This window comes from Pleurodeles waltl, chromosome 1_1 (assembly GCF_031143425.1).
Source record: "Pleurodeles waltl isolate 20211129_DDA chromosome 1_1, aPleWal1.hap1.20221129, whole genome shotgun sequence".
In the NCBI taxonomy this organism is placed as follows: domain Eukaryota; kingdom Metazoa; phylum Chordata; class Amphibia; order Caudata; family Salamandridae; genus Pleurodeles; species Pleurodeles waltl.
The window spans coordinates 110300304-110322859 of NC_090436.1; the positions used below are offsets into that span (position 1 = coordinate 110300304).

The following is a 22556-nucleotide window of genomic DNA, read 5'->3' on the forward strand; positions in this document are numbered from 1 at the left end:
ACATAAGCAGCAAAGTACTTTCAACAGTGGTCTAGGTCATCCAACTTTTTTTTTAATGTATAGGTTTATATTGGCTTTTTATACTTGTTTACGTCATTAAGATGACATGATGGTACATTTTGGAATATTGAACATCAAGAAGCATATTAGATACATTCATTGTCTTGTGTGAGTCTTACCCTCCCTCCCCCACCCCCAATGTCACCCTCCCTGGCCTCAATTCTACCTTCCCAAGATGCATCATGTGGGCAGGATGTAACCCTCTTCTTCTGCTGGGTTTGACCCACTTTCCTCAGTGACCCTGTGTCCAACCACCCCACCTGGACCCTCCCTGTTGCTTATGGTTTATCCATGACTGGTGGGCCCAGCAGGTCAGTTAGCATAGCTGCCCAGGCCTGCAAATCATCTGAAAGTTTGGTTTCCTTGCGGGTCCAACGCATATGTCTCTCCTCTGCATTCGCCCATTCAGCCATGCCCCTTTTCCATTCAGCAATTGTGGGAGCCCGAGTGGACAGCCATCTTATAGCCATACAGTGTTTAGCCAATGTGAGTCCCAGCATTAGAAACTTCCTGCTCATTTTTCATTTCTTTCTGATTAGGACCCGCCACATAAGACATTGTCCTATTTCTCTAGGGATGGTCCTTTCAGTGACCCCGTTTAGGGCGACCAGAATCTGATCCCAATAGCTGACTGCATCTGGGCAGTGCCATATCATGTGCATGAAGTCTGCATCCACGTGGCCACATCTTGAGCACGTTGAGGGTCTCGCTGGATAGATTGTGTGTAGGGACTTAGGGAAGAAGTACACCTGGTGTATGACGCTGTAATGTGCCAATTTAAAGCGAGCATTAGATGTCCTAACCCCTTCATGGATAGTGCTCCAATCCTTCTGCTCTAACTGTTCATCTAGTGGAGCCTGCCATTTTTCTTGCACTTGGAGTTCCCCCATCAGTAAGTCCTCTCATAATGTTCTATATAGGAGTGACATCAAGCTGCGTCTTCCGCACAGGTTCAGTAAGGCCACCAGTACCCAGGACTCCGGAGGGTGTCTCTCGGAAGGTGTGCCAAATAGTACGGACTGCTGCTGATATTTTAACATAATTAAATCCTAAAGTGGCCTGGGAGTCTGGCAGAGTGATAAACCAGCCTTCTGGGCATAAGTCACCTAGTGTTTCACATCCACCCACATGCCATTGAGCCACAGACACAGATCTGGCGATCTAAAGGAAGGCCCGACAGGACCACAAGGGCGTATCAGGAGCAAAAGGCGCTTGTTGCAGCGTTCCCCTAACCACACGTTCCTGTCTGATCACGGCTGGTAGTGTGGCTGGAACGCCATACATCATGAATACCTCAGGTAGGGAATGGTTTAGGTATGTCCCTGTCAGTAAGCGTGTTTCCCTGTTTTCATTATCAGCCAGCAAACCAGTGTACTGCATGTTGCAGTTGTGCAGCCAGGTAGTATAGTTCCAGGTGAGGAAGCTCCGACCCATGGACGCTGAAGTGTAGGTAGGCTTACTCGTTTCCTTCCTGCTGTCCACAGCAGCTCAGTGATTAATTTACCCAGTTCAGTGAATACCTTCCTGGGGATCATACAATATTCCCTGAAAGATATATAGGCAGCTAGGCAGTATAATCAGTTTCACTAATGCCACTTTGCCCATTAGGGACAAGTGTAGCATATTCCAGAATCTTATGGATGGCTTCAAATTTTCCAGGACCCTCCCTATATTAGGGTCCACGAAGTGGTGTACACCATGAGCTAGTCTGATGCCTAGGTATCTGATACTATCAACCACTCAGGGTATATCAGTCATAGGGAGGGTATCAAAGGCCTGCCAGTCAGCCCTCCATGGGGAACAACTTGGATTTAGCACTGTTAACCTTAAGACCAAATAGTTCGCTAAACTCGGACAGAAGTGCCAGCAGTATGGGTACTGAATATTCGGGATGATGAAAGTAAATTAATGCATCATTGGCGTATAGAGAGACCCACATGAATGTGGTCTCCAACCTGAATGCCCCAGCCCTGTGGGGCCCACGCAGCCGACAAGCCAGAGGCTCCCTAGCTAAAGCGAACATTAGGGGAGACAAAGAGCATCCCTGCCGGGTTCCACGAAGTATCGTGAATCTATTGGACACCGTGCCTCCCACACTGACCCTTGCTGCGGGGTGCGTATAGAGCAACTGCACCCATCTCAGGAATGTATCTCTGACACCCGCTTTGTGCATGACCTCTCACAAAAATTCCAAAGACAAGGAATCAAAAGCCTGTTCAATATCTAGAAAGGCCAGTGCATATGGGTTCTTCCTACCAGCAAGGGCTTGATAAATCAATGCAAGTCTCTGCAAGTTACAAGTACTATTCTTGCATGGAATGAATCCACATTGATCCTGGCGTATTAGGCAGGGCAAATGAGGTAGGAGTCACTCTTCAAAGATTTTGCTTAATATCTTGACGTTAACATTTAACATAGAGAGGGGGGATACAATACAAGCTCCTCCGGGTTTCTGTCCAGCTTGGGCAGCATGACCGCAACTGCTTCCTGCATGGAGGTTGGAAGTATGCCCTTTTCAAAGGCCTTTGTATAAACCACCAGGAGCTTTTCAGCCATGACTTCTGCTCTATACTAATAAAACTCTGCATGCAGACCGTCGCTACCCAGGGCCTTAGCCATATTCAGTGATCGTATAGCTGACACTATTTCCTTTTTGGCAATAGGATCCCCCAAGCTAAACCCCCTCCTCCCTAGTAAGGGAGGGGTGAACCAATCCCTTATGGTTTTGCAAACCTATGCATGTTGCACTCGGCTGCAGACATGCATAGAGCCTTTCTAGATGCGAGGCAAAGGCCTTAGTGATGCTGCGTTGAGTACATGGTCTGACCCCTGATCTGTCTTAAATCCCCACCAATGGGGGGACCGGAGTCTCGATGCGGAGGAGATTAGCGAGCATCCTGCTCTCCTTATCGCCTTAGATATGGACCCACTGCCAGTAGTTGGTGCGTATGAATTTTTCGAATCTGTCCAATGTCTCCAAAAGCTCCCGCTTACATTCTTTCCATGCACACGTTTGAGGCTGCTTTGTGACCGAGTGCTCTAGTGTGGACAATCGTTGCTCCAGTGTGTCCAGGGATTTGGTCACTTGTTGTTTCACCACATATGTCATCTTCAAGCACCCCCTCGCAGTACTAGTTTCATAGCATCCCACTCAGTATCTCGAGTCGATGCGGTGCCTCAATTTTTCGTAAAGTACTGATCAGCTGTTTCCCCTCACCCTTTTAGTGAACTCCAGGTCAGTAAAGGCCTCAGTATGCATACACCATAAAGGTATTGTAGGGGGCTCCCTGGACAGTCAGAACTTCACTAACAGTAGGGAGTGGTCAGAGATGTAACAAGCCAAATACGTCATTTCTTCCACGTGTTGCAGCAAGGAGCTAGTTGTCAAACAATATTCTAAGTATCTATAGGTCCCAGCCCCCAGCACACAACAGGAAGATATTTTGGATTGAGGGTTTCTCACTCTCCACACATCCCACAGGCCAGCCACTCTCATCACGTCTCTAAGGGAACCTTTCATAGTAGGCTTGGTGTCCATTCTGGGGCAAAAGGCAGTCTAGGTCCCCATCCAGCTCACAGTTGAGATCCCCCATGAATACAATCTCGGTATCCATACATTCAGCTACTAAACCCATCACTGTGTTAATGAAATTTCCGTCATCTGTATTTGAGGCATAGACATTAACCAGACAAGCCTCCCTTGCATTAAATGCCCCCACAACAATCACGCATCTACCTGAGGGTCTATTATTGTCTTCCGTGCTGCAAAGGGAATCCCAGGGGCCAGCGAAATTAAGACCCCTCCCCCCCTGGCATTAGTGGAATACAATGTAGTGAAGAGCTTTCCCCTCCATTTGCGTTTTAGGGATTTCACACAGCCCCCCCATGTATGTGTTTCTTGTAGAAATGCAACTGAGACTCCATAGTGTCAAATATATGAGTACACCCTCCTTCTTTTCTCTGGGCATCCCAACCCTTGGACATTCGAAGTCAGTGTCTTACAGTCACCTGCCATTGAACTGCTAATGTTAAACTCCCCTGTTCTCCCATCTTGGGGCAGTGCTCACACCGACATCCACTTAGGAGAGCCTAGCAAGCCAACTGGGAAATTGTTTGTTCAATCTGCTAATTCTACACAATAACATTAGTTGAACATTCAACAATTGTAGTAACTTAACTCCCCCCTGCCCACCATCCCCCCACGGGGAGTAAGACTAAACAACTGGGGCCCCAATGCGTACTTCAAAGTTCAACCGCCCCATATACATCCCAAAGATAATGGCCATAATTGCAAAAGTTGAAAAACTTATGAGAGCCTTGCATCCCATTGGGTGGCAAAGCCTAGGACACTCAAGCCCCCAACGATTGGTCCGCAGCCCAGTCAGAGCCTGCCAGCAAAATACTCATAATCTCCCCCAGGAAAATTATGTAACAAAACGTATCAATGTTATGTTGCAGTGATATCCCCACCCTCTGCATAATGAATATGGTGACCATGAGTGGTGGGGTTCACGCTCCCCGCAGCACAATACATATTACAGTTAAGTCTATATACCCCCTATTTTCTGTTTCCCCACCTCAAGCCAAAGATTGTACAGTCACTTTTTCCACTTGGGACCATTCGTTATTCTGTGCCATCACTGCGATAGTCCATTCTGTTCTGTGGGCCTGAAAGGATTCAGCAGTGTCTGGGACACACTTGGAGTTGGCCAGGGTTCAGTCTGGGCACACCAGCCCTCTACCTGCTCTATGGGTGCCCGTGCTGCGAACGGAGTCCGATTAGGTTTTCCTGCGTCGCACATTCTTCTGGACACTCCTGGTGCCCACTGACCTGGGCGTTGGCTGCGGCCGAGAAAATGCGTGTCCCAGAGGGCTTCCTCCGGAGTATTGAAAATTCACGCTCTGCCCTCATATTGCACCCTCAGTTTGGCTGGAAACATTAGGCTGTATCGAAGGTCTCACTCCCATAAACGTTTCTTGACCGACATATAGTTCCTGCGAAGGGTCTGGCCCTTATATATGAAGTCTGGAAAAAATCATAATAGCATTGTTCTCAAATTTGGGGGCTCCACGTGCCCTTACATGCTGTAGTATAGCATCTCTATCCCTTAAATTACATAGACTGGCAATGATAGCTCGTGGCGGCACCAGTGCATGATGTGTGCGCTCAACGGTGAAGAATTTGGAGAGTCTTCTGGGTTGGAGTATCATTGTTATCCAGTCCTTCAGAAACTGTTCAGTTGATTGGCCCCAGCTCTTTCAGGAAATCAGACAAAGCGGATATTGTTCTGTCTGGAACGGCCTTCTCCATCCTCTACGCTGTCTTCCAGGGTGGCCACAAGGGACTGTAGGGCAGTGATTGTCTTTTTTTTTTTATAGTGTTTACGTCCTGTTGGGGTTCCGTGGCCTGCCCCTCCGCCTCAAGTGACTCTCGCTGATAATTTCCTTAATCTGCACGTAGTAGGCCCATCTCGATCACCACAGAGTCAATTCTGGCCAGTGTCTGATCTCGGGATCCTTTGATATCCACCATGAGGTCGGCAGAAGACTGGTTCCTCTACTTATGAAGGAGGAGTGTGAGATCTGGCTGTCGGTGTGGACCCGTGCCTGTGGGACGGTAAATAAAAGCTTGATCCAACCCAAAAAATAAGGACCTATCCCAAATATCTCCAGCACCTGTAGCAAGTAGGACTAACTCAGCGTATCAAACGCTTTTCGAAATCAAGGGAGACTGCACCGGGAAGGTCACACCCCCCTGGAAATCGCACCCAAAATGTGGCACAGGCACTGAATGTTAAAGTGCGTCGCCCTGTGAGGCACAAACCCACATTGGTCTGGATGGACAGGGGAACAACCTGTTCACAAGGACTTTAGCTAACATTTGGTAGTTAATGTTGAACATTGACAACGGACGATAGGAACTCACTTCAAGGGGTATCTCTACCCGGTTTTGGGAGCACCACTATAAGGGTCTATGGCAACAAACTTGGTAAAATGCCTTGGTGATGTCCCTCTCTGTATACCTCTAGCAGACAAGGGGCAAGCTTGGTTCTAAAAAGCTGCATAAAACTCCACGGGAATCCGTCTGTGCCCGTGGCCTTGCCCCTCACCATCTGGCAAATTGCTAGGTTGATCTCCTCAATCTGGAGAGGCTTTTCCAAGTCCAACAGCTGCAGAAGGGTCAATCGGGGAAGTGTCATCGCTCGCAAGTAATCCTGCATATGCACGGAGGAGGGTTCCTGGGGAGAGGAATACAGCTGCTCATAATACTGAGTAAATGCCTCGTTGTTATCTACTTGAGTGCTTCTCACGCGGCCGAAATTATTACAGATGACGCCCATCGGGTTCCTAGGGTCTCTGATTGCAGTAGGCAATCCAAAGTGTGCCACAGTTTATCACCATCTGAAAGCTGGCAGTCCAGGAAGGACTTATAAACAAGATCACAAAGTTGTGCCACTGCCTCCTGTTATTGGCGACATAAGTCACCAGTCGAGGACGCACCTCCGGCAGTGTCACCACCTCAAGCTCTGAGGTCCGCTGGCATGTCTCCAATGCCAACACACTATGGGTGAGAGACGACGTAACTCCCCAAGTTATGGTGATACAGTCTCCCCTCATGACCACCTTAATAGCGTCCTATTCCAACCGGTAGGAGGCCACTGAACCTGCGTTCTCCTCAAAATACCTGGAAATGTGTGTGGCTACTGTATCCCTGTAAACAGTGTCGTGCAAGGCTTCCATCTGAAGTCACCATGTCAGGATAGGAGTCTTCAGCCCCCACATTGGAACATGACCCAAGCGGATTGTGATCTGAGAGGGTCCTATCTAGGTACTCAGAACCACATATGAGGGGCCAACAGTTTGTACTATTAAAGAGGTAATCTAAGCGAGTGTGAACCTGATGTCCGGTACATAGTAAGAATACTCCGCCTACCCAGGGTGCCCCAGGCACCAGATATTGAGTAAATTGGGTGACATAGAGTGGCTAGGCAAGATGACTGACTTGACGCCTTTACCTAGCACTCCCGCCAGCACTGACTTTATCCTGAATGAAATCCTACCTCATCAGCGTGATCTTCCCCTGGGATGCTGTCACAGTACTACTGAAAACCGCGGGACTCCTCTTCGACCCCCTGTGTGCCAGGAGCGGACTCCTGGGAGGCAGGCCGCATTGGAAGGGCGCTGTCGCCATTTCAGACCCTAGAGACAAGGGCTTAGTTGGGATATAATTTGCGGCCTATGGATACTGCTTTCCAGGGCAGTTTCCCTTGTTGCATACTTCCGGCCTGCAATCAATTGGTGCCCTTTCAGGAGCAGCTCTGGGGACCCTAGCACTATGTTTTCTGAGGTCAGGGAGCAAACATTTGAGGTCGGGGAGCAACCACTAAGCTGGGCCCTGCATCCGTGGTGATGGACACCCAGCCTAGGCCCTGCAGCAGAAGAGCACGGTAGCGCTGTTGTGAGCGTTGCTAGGTGACCTGCCGAATACTGCCCTTGCGAGGAGGCGGCCCACCTGAGGATATGCCAACAGGGGGAGGAGGCCTCTGGACGCTTTGTTGGAGGAGACCTGTGAGGGAGGGGAAGGCAGCTAGGAGAGCTGCTGCCCCATCTTCAGTACTACACTCTGTATTGTTTTTGACTGGCACCTGCCGACTGGAGGTATTGGCCACCTGAGAACATGTCCTGACAGAGAGAGGCACTGCTGAGGCTCCGCTGCAGGGTCCTGGGTGGGGTCCTGGGCATTTTAGGTCAGTGCAGGGGTCGGGCAGAGGCCCTTTACTCACCTCGCTGCTGCTGAGCGCTATGCTTGTCTTTGTCTCTTGGGGGATCACACAACGATCTAAACATAGTAAATACTACCTGAAGCTAGTTGACCTGGCATTGGCCCTCTTTCAGTGTTTAATAGCGATGGCATAAGGCCCCTATGCTGCCTACGATTGAGTGTTGGCTTTGGATGACTGACAAATGGGCTCTGGCTGAAGCGGACGCCATGACACATGATCGTAGACTACGAGGAGGAGGTGGAGCAGTTACAATGTGGGACATTTATGTTCTTAAGCTGCTACATGGCCTGAATGTCACAGTATCTCCATCAGCAAATCGGGTGATTAGCCTGCTTATACTCTTGGGTATCCCACTCACTTATACATCTGACTATCAAGGGATCATGCGCTCTTTGGGGTGGCTTACACAGGGGCTTGTCCCGTTCCCCCTCCTGCCTCTCTCCCCCCGTGACTCTTAGCGCCATCACTAACCCATAATCCTTATTTCTGATGGATACAACTACCTGTGGATTCCTCACCTAATGAATACTCCCATGGTGCCAGCATTCAACGGAAATCTTCTTCCTAGTCTCTGCACGTCGACGAGGACGTCACTCTAGCCCACGCGACGCCGTCTGACGTCATACAGGCAATAAGAGGTCCTCGACGACGTGCCGACGTCAGTTCCCTTTTTTCCGTGCATTCGAAACGGTTATCTTCGAGGGAGCTACTGTTACTTTAGTGGTTACAGTGTGTTTTCTGCTGCGTAGTTCTTCTCTGCGGTAACAATGTCTCAGAGAAAGTCGGGTTTCAAGCCCTGTCGAGAGTGTGGGGGCAAGATGTCCGTTACAGATCCTCACTCCGACTGTCTCTGGTGCTTGAGCTCCGATCACGACGTTGTGACTTGCGATTCATGTCAGCACATGAATCCGAAGGCCCTCAAGGAACGTGAGGCTAAATTATTCCTGGCGAAGTCGAAGAGAAAGGAAAAACATCACAAGAAGTCTTCCTCGCCAAGGTCTCATCGGCGTCATCGAGACTCCCGGCGCCGTAGAGATTCACGGCGTCATTCAAGCAAGGAGACTCGTTCGAGGTCGCCTTCGGCTCGACGTCAGAGGACTTGGGAGGTCAGTCCCACGGTCACGCCGCATCCATCGACGCCGTTGCCCTCTCCGGCGTCACCGACTTCGCCTGGACAAGCGTCTGTGGTTGAGGTGATGCAGCCTCTTGTGATGTCTCCGGCGTCGGGGTCGCCTTCGATCCAGGCACCCCAGTATCCAGCTTTTCCAGCCCCTGGAGCCGATAGTACCGCATTTCTGAATGCGATGTATACCATCTTTCAGCAGATGGCTCCAGGAGGTGCTCCGGCTGGTCCTTCGGGGCCTTTTGCCTTTTCATTGGGTGATCCTGCGCCTCTTCGGCCGGCACCCTTTATGCTCTTTCTCCCTTTTGGGAATGTGGGCTCAGCGCCGGTGTCGGCGCCGGTGGCCGCTCCGGTGGCCGCTCCGGTGGCTTCAGAGGGATTGGCTCCGGATGTTTCCATCCCGTCGACGTCGGGATTTCGTCCTGTGACTCCGGTGGGTCCATCGGCTCCAAGATCCCTTTGTCCTGTTCCTTCATCGGCGCCGAAGCTGTCTGCGGCGCCGGATGCGGCGTCGGATGCTTCTGGAGATCGGCACCGATCTTCGACTTCGGCAGAGGCCATGTCGACTCCGCTCATTGAGCAGAGACTACATTCAAGGAGGCGTGCTCTCCGTCTGTTGGAAGAGCAGGAGTACCAGCGAGTCCTGGAGGAAGGAGAGGTTGAGGACTCGGGTGATGGACTGCATGGTCTGGATACGGCCAGTGGGCTGGATACTTCCCCTGAGTGGGACCTTTCATCTCCAGGGGAGTATACGGAGGAGGCTGCTTCCTTTCACGTGGTGGTGAGGAAGGCGGCTAATTTTCTGGGCCTGCCTTTGCCGGTGGCAGAGGCGAAGCAGAATTTATTAACGGAGGTGCTGCATCCGGCCTCTGCTGCAGCGGAGCCTCTCTTGCCGTTTAATGAGGCTTTGCTTGATCCGGTGTTGTAGGTGTGGAAGAAGCCTGTATCTTCCTCGGAAGTTCATAGGGCTGTGGCCAGGAGATATCGGACTGCACCATCTGACCCTGGCTTTCTTTCAAGACACCCTACGCCGGAGAGCTTGGTGGTACAAGCCTCCTGTTCTTCAAAATCAGCGCCTGGATCCTTCCAGACGGTGCCAGGAAACAGGGACTCCAAAAAACTGGATGCGCAATCCAAGAAAATATTTTCTTCTTGCAGTTTGGCGTTGAAGGCCACCAACGCAACTTGCATTCTGGGGAGATATGTCCATGCTCTTATGGATGATATTTCATCTTCTTTTACGGAGCTTCCCCAGGGACTCTTGGATTTTGTCTCAGTCGCCCAGGCTGCCGCAACCCAGATTATCCAGTCTGGACTGGACACGACCGACTCGGTGGCTAGGGCGATGGGCACGGCTGTGGTGGCAAGGAGACAGGCCTGGCTCCGTAATTCAGGGTTTTCTGCGGATGTACAGTCGACCCTATTAGACCTCCCGTTTGATGGGGACAAACTGTTTGGAGCAAAGGCAGATTCGGCCTTGGAGCGATTTAAAGAGAGCAGGGCCACAGCCAAATCGTTAGGGCTGCAAGCTCCTTCTTCCTCTGCCTCTTCCAGATTTTTCAGGAGGTTTCGTGGATTTGGGCGTGGCTCTTCCTCCTCTTCCTTTCGGGGGAGGTTCCTGCAAGCCGCCTCTTCTCACCCCTATAGATCATTTAGAGGGAGAGGTAGGGCCCGCACCAGAGGAGCCTCTCAACAGCACTCTGCCTCTTCCTCGTCCTCTGGAGGGGTGCAGCAGGGAAAGCAGCCTTAGGCTTCCACCATTTCCCACTCACTCCTCTCCTGTAGGGGGAAGATTACGGCATTTTCTCCACAAGTGGGAGACTATTACAACGGACACTTGGGTTATCAGTATTGTGGAGAAAGGCTACACCCTTCCCTTTCGGGAGTTTCCGCCCCCCCTCCCGCCCCACCCATCTTATTGTTCAGAAGAACACCTCCTGTTGCTAGAACAGGAGGTTCAAGTCCTCCTTTCAAAGGGCGCAGTGGAGTTGGTTCCAGAGCAGGAAAGGGGTCAAGGTTGTTACTCAAGGTACTTCCTGATTCCCAAGAAAGATGGTCGGTTGAGACCGATCCTGGATCTGAGGATCTTGAATTGGTTCCTCAATCAGGAAAAGTTCAAGATGCTGACCTTAGCACAGGTGCTTTTGGCGTTGAACAAAGAAGATTGGATGGTGTCTGTCGACTTGCAGGATGCTTATTTTCATATCCCGATACTCAAGTCGCACAGGAAGTATCTCCGGTTTGTGGTAGGGTCGCAGCACTATCAGTTTGCGGTCCTCCCGTTTGGTCTTACTTCAGCACCTCGAGTCTTCACGAAGGTGATGTCAGTGGTTGCGGCAGAGCTCAGAAGGAAGGGGATAGCAGTATTCCCTTACTTGGACGACTGGTTGATCAAAGCCAAGTCCCCGGAGCTTGTGTCGTATCATCTGCAGTCAACAACCCAGTTGTTGTTCGACCTGGGCTTTTCGGTGAACGTGCCCAAATCTCACCTGGAGCCCTCTCAGCGCCTCCTATTCATAGGGGCAGTACTGGATACAACATTGAATTGAGCCTTTCCTCCGCCTCAGCGGGTTCAAGATATTCAGGAATTGGTTCCAATGTTTCGAAATGGAGCGGTAGTTCCAGTCCTCAAGGTCCTTCGTCTGCTCGGTCTGTGCCTCCTGCATACTGTTGGTCACGCATGCTCGCTGGCACATGAGGGCTCTTCAGTGGTGCCTCCGAAGGCAGTGGTCTCAACACAAGGGAGATCTAGAAGGTGCGGTCAAGATCTCCAGAGATGCTGCTGTGGACTTGAAGTGGTGGATTGCGAGCAACAATCTTTCACAAGGAAAGCCGTTCGCGCAGTCGCCACCAGTGGCCACGGTCATAACGGATGCTTCCACCCTAGGGTGGGGAGCTCATCTGGGGGATCTGGAGATCAAAGGACTTTGGTCTCCAGAGGAACAGAGGTTTCATATCAATCTGTTAGAGTTACGGGCTGTACGTCTGGCTCTCAAGGCCTTCCTCCCTTCCCTTCGTGGTCAGTCGGTACAGGTCCTGACGGACAATACTACCACGATGTGGTACATAAACAAACAGGGAGGAGTAGGGTCGTACCTTCTCTGCAGAGAAGCTCTTCGACTATGGTCCTGGGCAAAGGACCATCAGATTTGCTTGGTAGCAAATCATCTGGCCGGGGTCTTGAATGTTCGTGCGGACAGTCTGTCGCTAATTCTCGGCCGACCACGAGTGGCGTCTCCATCCAGATCAAGTCCGTTTAATCTTCCAGATGTGGGGGTTTCCTCGGATAGATCTGTTTGCCACTCGGGAGAACGCGCATTGTCCGTTATTCTGCAGCCTCCAGTATCTGGTGCAGGGAGCATTGGGGGACGCGTTTCTGATAACCTGGTGCGACCAGTTGCTTTACGCTTTTCCCCCCATACCCTTGATTCCTCGAGTGTTGAGGAAGATTCGCCAAGACCGGGCCCAAGTCATCTTAATAGCTCCGGATTGGCCAAGGAGGGTGTGGTACTCCGACCTTCTCCAACTCTCGCTGTGCCCTCCGCTCTGTCTCCCTCTCAGGGCAGACCTCCTCTCGCAGTCGCAGGGGCAGGTTTTACACCCCAACCTCCAGAGTCTACACCTACATGCCTGGAGATTGAACGGGGCAACCTGAGTTCCTTCTCTCTCCCGCCTGATGTAGTGGATGTTATATTAGCGGCCAGGCGACACTCCACTAAATCTATCTACGCTAATAGGTGGTCTAAATTTGTTATCTGGTGTGGAGAGAGACAGATTGATCCCTTACATGCTCATCTGTCAGATGTTTTGTCTTTTGCTCTGTCTCTAGCGCAGAAAGGTTGTGCAGTGGCTACCATTAAAGGTTATTTGTCTGCCCTGTCAGCCTTCATTTGTCTTCCAGATCAACCATCGTTATTTAAATCCCCTATTGTTCTCAGATTCTTGAAAGGTCTTCTAAATAAATATCCTCCAAAACCATTCGTGATGCCTCAATGGGATTTGTCCTTGGTCCTCACTTTCCTTATGGGGTCCCCTTTTGAGCCTATGCATTCTTGCCCATTAAGGTATTTGGTTATTAAAACAGTCTTCCTGGTGGCTATAACATCTTCAAGGAGAGTGAGTGAGTTGCAGGCCTTATCGGTAAAACCCCCTTATACAACTTTTTATGGGGATAAGGTGGTGTTGAGGACCAAGGCTGCTTTCCTCCCGAAGGTTGTTTCACCCTTCCATTTGGCCCAGACAATTACTTTGTCCACGTTCTATCCTCCGCCTCATCCTTCAAAGGAGGAAGAGAGACTACATCGATTGGACCCAAAGAGGGCGTTCAGCTTCTTCATTGATAGAACGAAGGATTTCAGGCTGGAGGATCAGCTGTTCATCGGATACGTGGGCAAGAGGAGAGGAAAGGCAGTCCACAAGAGAACACTCTCCAGGTGGGTTGTTCTTTGCATTAAAATCTGTTACTCTTTGGCAAAGAAGGATCCTCCTGATGGCATTAGAGCTCATTCCACCAGAGCTAAGTCGGCCACTACGGCCTTGGCCAGAGGTGTTCCTGTGGTCGACATCTGCAAGGCCGCAACTTGGTCGTCCCTTCACACTTTTGCGAAACATTACTGTTTGGACTCTGAGGTCAGAAGGGACGGCCATTTTGCACGGTCAGTGCTGCAGGATTTCTTGGTTTGACCATACAGGCACCCTCCACCGGGAGTGGTACTGCTTTGGGACTCTATTCATTAGGTGAGGAATCCACAGGTAGTTGTATCCATCAGAAGAACGAGTTACTTACCTTCGGTAACGACTTTTCTGGTGGATACATTAGCTACCTGTGGATTCCTCACGGTCCCACCCGCCTCCCCGTTGCCTTTCTGGTCTTACCAAGTAATCCTTGAGTGCGGTCCTCTTGGTATTCAAGGTTGCAATAGATGTTGTATATATGGATACTTGTGTATATTTATATGTATATATATATGTATATATCTTTGTGTATATACATGATTTGCATATATTTGTTGGTTTAAAAAAAAAAAAAAAAAGTTATATTAAATTTACAGCCATTTTATTGCAATGTTGTGTATTTTACAGTGTTATGGGATGTTGCCTTGCTCTTTCATTGCATTGGGTTGTTGTTCTCATGCACGTAAAAAATGTTGGTACTGACGTCGTCACGTCGTCGAGGACCTCTTATTGCCTGTATGACGTCAGACGGCGTCACGTGGGCTAGAGTGACGTCCTCGTCGACGTGCAGAGACTAGGAAGAAGATTTCTGTCGAATGCTGGCACCATGGTAGTATTCATTAGGTGAGGAATCCACAGGTAGCTAATGTATCCACCAGAAAAGTCGTTACCGAAGGTAAGTAACTCGTTCGTTGTGTAGTATCCTCCTACTGCTCTTGTAGATGCACTACTGAGTGGATGCAAAGAGCAGTGCCAGCCAGCAGGTTTTATAAATTACTGTTGTGCTTTGTTTCACACTGTTTTATTCTGTGTTCTATGCACTGGCTATTTTTTTTTTTGCAGGACAGGTTGTTTTATGTTGCTCAAGATCGACATCCTACTCATTTCTCTCACTATAAGTCTCAATCCCTCTCATATTGATCTCATATGACCTGCAACCAATATACTGCTGAGTTTGGAATGTTGGGGGATGTCTATCCGCTCCTACCATGAACATACTGACTGTTGATTAATGTATCCTATAAAGTCTGTTGTGATTCTACACTAAATGCCAATAAAGCAATTTGAAAAAAAAGTATACATCTAGAAATGTGTATTTCTTTGCACAAATATGTACGACGACTATGGTTTTTAAAACATATAGACATTCTTTAGGTCTGCTTAACAAATGTATATATTACTTACGGTTAAATATATTTATATCTATAGATATATCTATAGATATATATATATATATATACATATATATATATATATATTGTTTTATGCTTTAGCTGTTTATTGGCCATTACATAGTTTTTATATAAATTGTCTTGTCTGATTAGATGCCTATGGATCTCTATTTTATCTAATATGTAAATATTATCATAACTTTTTTTTTATTTACAAGCGCTTCATTATTAAAATATTGAAAACATTTTTTTTTTTAAATGAGTTATAAAAAATACACAAATAAATTAACTTAAAGTACAGCAACATTTGAAAGTCAGAGCTTATAAAATACAGCTATAAATGTCAATATATTATCTTCCTTATACATGTATATCTTTTCTATGCGGCCATGTATCTATTTATTACTTTACTCTGACTGTAGAAAAGAGGAAAAAATAATAACTTTCACTCTCTCCAATGAACTACTCTCTCATTCTATACCTCTCTCTATATATATCCTCTGCCTCCAATCTGTGACTCATCCCAAACGTCATTCTACCACCATGATCTCCAAAATACCCCTTTCTAGATTCTTCCTTCATCTATCCCTTCTGGCTCACCCCAAATCTCAGTTTACTACTGTGATCTCCCAAACAATCCTTTCTATGTTCTTCCCTCATGGCTCCCTCCTTTGACTAATCCCAAACAACATTTTACTACTATGATCTCCCTAATCCCTTTCTACTGACTTTTCCCTCCCCCAACTCTCTTTTTTTTACTCATAGCAAACCTCATTTTACTACTATGATCTCCCAGATAACACTTTCTAAAGTCTTTCCCCTTCTATTCTCCCATTAACCTATTTAATCCAACTAACAAACTCGCATGTCTACCACTAAAATTAACTCTTATTTCCCTAAACGAATCCTTTTGGGTTCTTGAGTAGCGTGCTACTTGCTGAAAAGCGCTTTGACGCCTAATCAGCGGTAGTAAGCGCTTTAAAAATAAAATCATAATTTGGATCCCAAATATGAGGTCTGTTGGACATATGTGGATTCCAGCATGTACTAAAGTTCTACAGGCTCTTGCTAGACACACAGACACCTACAAGAGTTGAAAGGTCTAGGTGGCTGATGAGTGCAGGCAAAGGGATTGGGCTGCCATGAAGGACTTGTGAGATGCTAATAAGGAAGACCTCTCGTTGAATGATCACCAGGAGGCAAACCTAAAGCCAATGCAAGCAAGTTGCTGTTTGCCATGGGAAGGAATCAATGGTGCCAGAGAATGATGGGCTGTAGGGAGAATCCTTGAACATCTGTGGGCCGGGAGGTCCCAAGCTGTTTTTCCTGGTAGTTGGAGCCCACCACCAGAAGATGATTACAGAAAACTCTTTTAGAAACTGTTGAGGGTGAACAGGATGATGATCATTTGAATCTGCCACTTGTTTACAGCTCGTTACGAAGTGTAATGAGAGCCATGGGTTTGAGAGCAATCAGTGTCGATGAAACCCTGAGCACAACCGTTCACTTTCTTTTGAGTGGGTACCTTTGGTGAACCAATGTGCAAGCCCACTCTCTTCCTAAATGTTATCCTTTCAGAAGTGGGGGCTAAAAGAAGGAAGTTGCCCCTATTCCCGGGTAGCACATTGGCCTCAGCACCTAAGAGAGTGCATCGTCTAGGACTCCAACACAGCTAATCACTTTCCTGCTTCCCAGTCTGCAGAGGATAAAGGCTTGGGTAAACCAAAGAGAGCTGACGTTGCCCTTTGACACTTTGGAGGAGAGTGCCCGGCTGCAGGCGACCTTTATCAGCCTCGCGGCTGGAAGGACCTTGCTGCGAGGTCCCCGTGCTCTGCGGGAGGGCGAGATAGTCTGTGCTTGTGTGCCCAAGAAGAAAACAGAAAACTGTACATGCCCGTCGGAGGCCAAAAAGGAAGAAGTGAAAGGATTTCAGCACTGCCGCATCACAGGGCAGTGGCATGCATCTTATGAGGTTGCTATGCAGCCTATAGCGCTGGGATGCCCCCGGGTAGCCATGCGCTCTACAAATCTATAAACTAAACTAAACTATAAACACACAATACTAAGGTCCTGATTTAGCAAGGTGTGTGCATAATGCCTCCACAAGATGATTTTAGATTAATGTCCTACACTGTTTGGGGCTGCTGGAATTCTACTTAGTCTTTTTTGGTAGAGACCTTACAGTTGTGTTGATATTTGCTTTAGATTCAAATATGCTGGTAAGTTTGTATGTTAATTGTGATGTGTGATGTCAAAGGCAATAAGTCTTTTCTTTTCAATTGTGAATGCTCTGACAAAGCCAGGCGGTCTAACCATTGTTTGGTGAACAGCCGTATGTCTTGCAAAAGGCCTGTTTAGATTTGCTGATGGTTTTAAAGGCTAGGGCCTGTGGTGAACAACTTATCACATGGCTCAGCGCAAAGTACGGCACACACTAGATTTGCATGGTTAGTTGTCCATTTGTTACCTTTGTAAAGTACTTAATCTGCACCCTGGTTATCCTGAGGAGTCATTAGGAGACTTTTCAATTTGTAATTTCACTTGAAATCTTATACATATTTATAATTTTGTATGTAGAATTCATTTGGGTCTGCATTTAAGTACTGTCCCTTTATAAAGAAAAGCACCGAGCATTGATTTATATATTGTATTATTGTATACATTTCTGCGTTCTGAATTTCTACACTAAAGTTCCTCCCTAAGTCAACCTTGAACTGCAGCACTACCTCGCTTCCATGAGTCAAGTGCTAAAAGTAGTACTTGGTTCCTAGTTTAAAGGTCCAGAGTGTAGATGTAGAAGCCGTGAAGGACCCATTTGACACAGCTGTGGCCGAGTAATTTCTGATTGCCCTGGGACCTCCACACCAGATATCTTTGTCTCGGTGTCATGGCACAATCATGCATTTATTCAAATAATGCTCATTGTACGTTGAAGATGACATTTGTTTAGTATATAAACTATGGCATTGCTTTAATTGTAGGATGGTGATGAGTCATCTACAATCTTAACGAGCTCTGAAATTGTCAAGGTTCCAGATCCCCAGATGTGTATGGTGAGTACTTTTAGCTCTTGACATGGTAAAGCAGTCTCGTGCAAGTGAGGCTTCTAAACATGCATTACCAGGCTTTCTTGAACTTCTAACACACTGTTTCACTCGGCATGCTTTCTCTGTGTTTAAGATGCAAGATTTTAAACTACAGATCATAAAGTAACCAGAGTATTTCAACTTACATCAACCTAGTAATGCCCACGTTTACCAACATAGGAGATGCGCAGTCAGTAAACCCCAGCAGCAAAATCCTACACGCTACCTTCATATACACTGAGCAGATACTATAGTTAAAATGCATCATCAGATGTTGACCATACCAGGGCCTTATTGTGCGCTATAGAACAGCAGTCACATAACATAACATGATGCAGGTTGCTTATTTTGATCATTATTAGCTAACACAAGGAATTTGCTTTGATTACTGTACATTGCCTTAACGTAGAGGGGCATAAAGGAGACAATTACTCTTATTATTGTTCCCTTTATGGATTATAGAATAGAAGTACTTGGATTGCTTTACAGTCATTACATTTCAGGTGAAGATCACATTGATTACACAATATCGCACTAGTAACATGAGATTTCTCATCTCCATACATTACACAATATTAGTCTGATTATGGTATTCTGCATTACATTGCATATGGTATCACTTCATTGCTTTACCATTTACTAGATTACATAAGATAAGTGCTATTGCATTACCCTGCATTTTATTAAAAAATCCTAATGCTGGTTTTGATCTAAGGTCACAGAAGGAGAGTACTCGTATTTCTGATGGGTACTTCTAAGCTCTGATTCCTCACCTTTAGAATAAATCCTTGGCGCCAGACTGGACTCAAAAATTTGAATAGCAGTGATCCCACGTGGCACCATGAGGCTCTGCATGCACTTTGTTCCACCCGATTAGTGATGGAGCACAACTGCATTTAAGCACCAACCCTGTACGACAACGGCAGTTCTTCTTTTTCCTTGTCTTAGGACAGAGATTTGTAGCACTGCTTCCTTTTTCATCGGGTTGACAAGTTTTCCAAACTGAACTCCAGTGGGAAAGGGCATTTTTTTCCAACATCCTGGTGATTCTAAAGGTACTACGGGTTTGTGGATTCCCCTGGAGGGGACTGAGAAATTAACCAAAATACATCTAAAGTTTGTTTTTTGTGGGGATAGAAGGGAAAAAGGTGCTGCACAAAAAAGCATCAGTTTTTTTTCCCTGCAAATGGCATCAACGAAGGGGTTGCAGGGCTAAAATCACCATCTTCCCAGCTTTCAGGAACAGGCAGACTTGAATCAGAAAACCAAATCTTTCAACACAGTTTTGGCATTTTACTGGGAGATAGCCAATTTTTCTGTGCTTTCGACCTCCTTCCAGTTAGTGATAGAAATGGATATGAAACCAATGTTGGATCCTGGAAAGCTATACATTTCTGAAAAGTAAACAAAATCCTGAATTCAAGAATTGTGTAGATCCTTCACGGTTTTCTCAAAGTAAGACACTGTTAAAATAGAAAATATTGAAATTGAGTTGAAAAAAACAGCCATTTGTGTCTATGTTTTTATCTGTGACTTCTAACTATGGCAGATTTTCAAAAGCAATATACTGTTACGGCCACTGGAGCCTTCTGGGTGAGGGGATATATAGGGCTTATAAGTTCACTGAGAACTCTAGGTATCCAGAGCCAATTACTGAGCTGCACCTTCCAGTGGCTTTTCATTGTGTACCAGGTATACCACAATTAATTTGGTAAAAAATAAAGAGTGGAAAATAGTTATCAAGGAAACCTATGTACTTGCGAAATGGGCACAAGATATGGAGTTTAGCAGCAGTCATATTTGCACATCTTTGAATTTGGGATTACTCATAGTAGCTTGTGAATTGGAGTGCATTTCTCAAAATTACTTCTTGCTTACACACTGTCTTACCTATGGAAGTTGCAAGTGCAGAGAAAAACAATTGGTAATAACACTTGTTCTACTATTCTGTGTTTCCCTAAGTCTGCCGATTAAAAATGGTACGTCGTTTGTGTGGCTAGGCCTAGTGCCTGCGACAGGAAACGTCCCAAAACGCAACATGGATATATCAATTTTTTTCACGCAAAACTGACCCGCTTTTTGCAACGTGGGTAGCTGTGGGTTTTGGGCCCTACCTCAGCTGACACCTTGGTGGGGTGACATGTGTGGCTCCCACCAGGTTGTTTTACCTAGAATCCCTTACAAACTTCGAACAAATGATGAAAAAAACATATTCTCCTCACATTTCTGTGATGGAAATTCTGGAATCTGCAGAGCCACAAACTTCCTTCTACCCAGCTTTCTCCTAAGTCTTATGATGAAAATGGTACCTTGCTTGTTTGGGTAGGCTAAGTACCTGGGACAGGAAAGGCCCCAAAACGCAACTTGGATACATCACATTTTTCCACGCAAAACTGACCCTGTTTTTTGCAAAGTTGGGTAGCTGTGGTTTTTGGTCCCTACCTCAAGTGGCACCTAGAAAACCTGTACATTTTTGAAAACTAAATGCCCAGGGGAATCCAGAATGGGGTGAGCTGTGTGACTCTCACCAGGTTCTGTTACCCAGAATCTTGTGCAAACCTCACAGTTTGTCTAAAAAAAACAACACATTTACTTCACATTTCTGTGATGGAAAGTTCTGGAATCAGAGGGAAACCACAAATTTCCTACCACCCAGCATTCCCTCAGGCCTCCCGATAAAAATGCTACCTTAAATGTGTTGGTGGGCCAAGTGCCCATGGCAGGAAAGGACCCAAAACATATTGTGGACACATCAAAATTATCTATCACAAAACAACCTATTTTTACAAGGGGGACACCTGTGTTTTTAGTCCCAGGCTCGGCGCCTATCTAGGGAAACCTTCCAAACCTGACATTTCTGACAACTAGACACCCGGAGTAGTCCAGGGAGGTGTGGCTTGCATGGATCCCCAAACGTTGTCTTACCTAGAATCCCCCGCAAGCCTCAAATTTAGCTAAAAAATCACATTTTCCTTATATTTCTGTGTGGGATCACTGCGCCGGCACAAACTTCCTACCATCCAGTGTTTCACTCAGTCTCCAAGATAAAAATGATACCTGACTAAGCTATCTTTGTCCATATGTAAAATCAAAACCCAAGAGTCACATGTCCTCTTGCTTTCCACTGGGATGAGATGCTTTAGTGCACAGCGGGGCAGTAAGACTGTTGGCCCTTCAGTTGAGGTGGGGGGCATAACCATGCCCATGGTGGTGGTCAGCCCCCACCTCTCTATTTAAAAAAAAAAATGCTTCCCTGGTGTCTAGTGGGCTTTCTGCCCGCCATGGGGGGCAGATTGAACATAATACTCTCCATCTGCTGGGGCATAAAGACTGTGCCAGTTTATTTTGGGGGTGGGGCATTGCCTGGTGGGCTGTCTGACACTCCTGGGGGGGTCAGTTTGGGGACTGTTGCTCCGATCTGTCCCCTGCAGGAGGCAGAAAGACTGTGCTGATTTGTTTTTTTTGGGGGGTGGGGGGGGGAGTATTGCAATGGCCATTCTGGACAGCCCCCACCCCTAGATAAATAAAAAAAAATCCATATTGTCTAGTGGGTTCCCTCCCTTCCCCGAGGGGGTAGATTGGGGGTTATTGCTCACTCGGGGCGAGGCAGAAAGACTGTGCTGCTTTTTGGAAGAGGTGGGGGTATTACAATGCCTATTCTAGGCAGCCCCCACCCCTAGATGTATATTGTAGGAAGTTGGCTCTGTATGTACTATTTCAAAGTGAGAACTAGCATGCACAGAGTCCAAGGGTTCCCCTTAGAGGTAAGATAGTGGCAAAAAGAGATAATTCTAATGCTCTATTTTGTGGTAGTGTGGTCGAGCAGTAGGCTTATCAGAGGGTAGTGTTAAGCATTTGTTGTACACACACAGGCAATAAACGAGGAACACACACTCAAAAGACAATTCCAGGCCAATAGGTTTTTATATAGAAAAATATATTTTCTTAGCTTATTTTAAGAACCACAGGTTCAAGATTTACAAGTAATACTTCAAATGAAAGGTATTTCACTCTGGTATCTTAGGAACTTTGAATCAACACAATATCATGTACAGTTTTAGCAGAAATGGCAATAAGCTATTTTAAAACTAGACAGTGCAATTTTCAACAGTTCCTGGGGGAGGTAAGTTTTGGTTAGTTTTGCAGGTAAGTAAAACCCCTACAGGGTTAAAAGCTGGGTCCAAGGTAGCCCACCGTTGGGGGTTCAGGGCAACCCCAAAGTTACCACACCAGCAGCTCAGGGCCGGTCAGATGCAGAGGTCAAAGTGGTGCCCAAAATGCTTAGGCTTCAATGGAGAAGGGGGTGCCCCGGTTCCAGTCTGCTAGCAGGTAAGTACCCGCGACTTTGGAGGGCAGACCCAGGGGGGTTTTGTAGGGCACCGGGGGGGACACAAGTCAGCACAGAAAGTACACCCTCAGCGGCACGGGGGTGGCCGGGTGCAGTGTGCAAACAGGCGCCGGGTTCGCAATAGGTTTCAATGGGAGACCCAGGGGTCTCTTCAGCGTAGCAGGCAGGCAAGGGGGGGGGGAGGCTCCTCGGGGTAGCCACCACCTGGGCAAGGGAGAGGGCCACCTGGGGGGTCGCTTCTGCACTGGAGGTCGGATCCTTCAGGTCCTGGGGGCTGCGGGTGCAGTGTCTTTACCAGGTGTTGGGTTC

At 47.2% G+C, this 22556-nt stretch overlaps 1 protein-coding gene across 1 annotated transcript in view; it reads left to right on the forward strand.

Annotated features, from left to right (window-relative positions):
- PIK3C3 (phosphatidylinositol 3-kinase catalytic subunit type 3) overlaps window positions 1-22556 on the forward strand; it is a 699052-nt gene that overhangs the window by 214612 nt on the left and 461884 nt on the right. The window contains exon 7 of the mRNA XM_069218786.1: window positions 17795-17866. Coding sequence (XP_069074887.1) covers window positions 17795-17866 — 72 coding nt within the window. The remainder of the gene's footprint in view (window positions 1-17794; window positions 17867-22556) is intronic.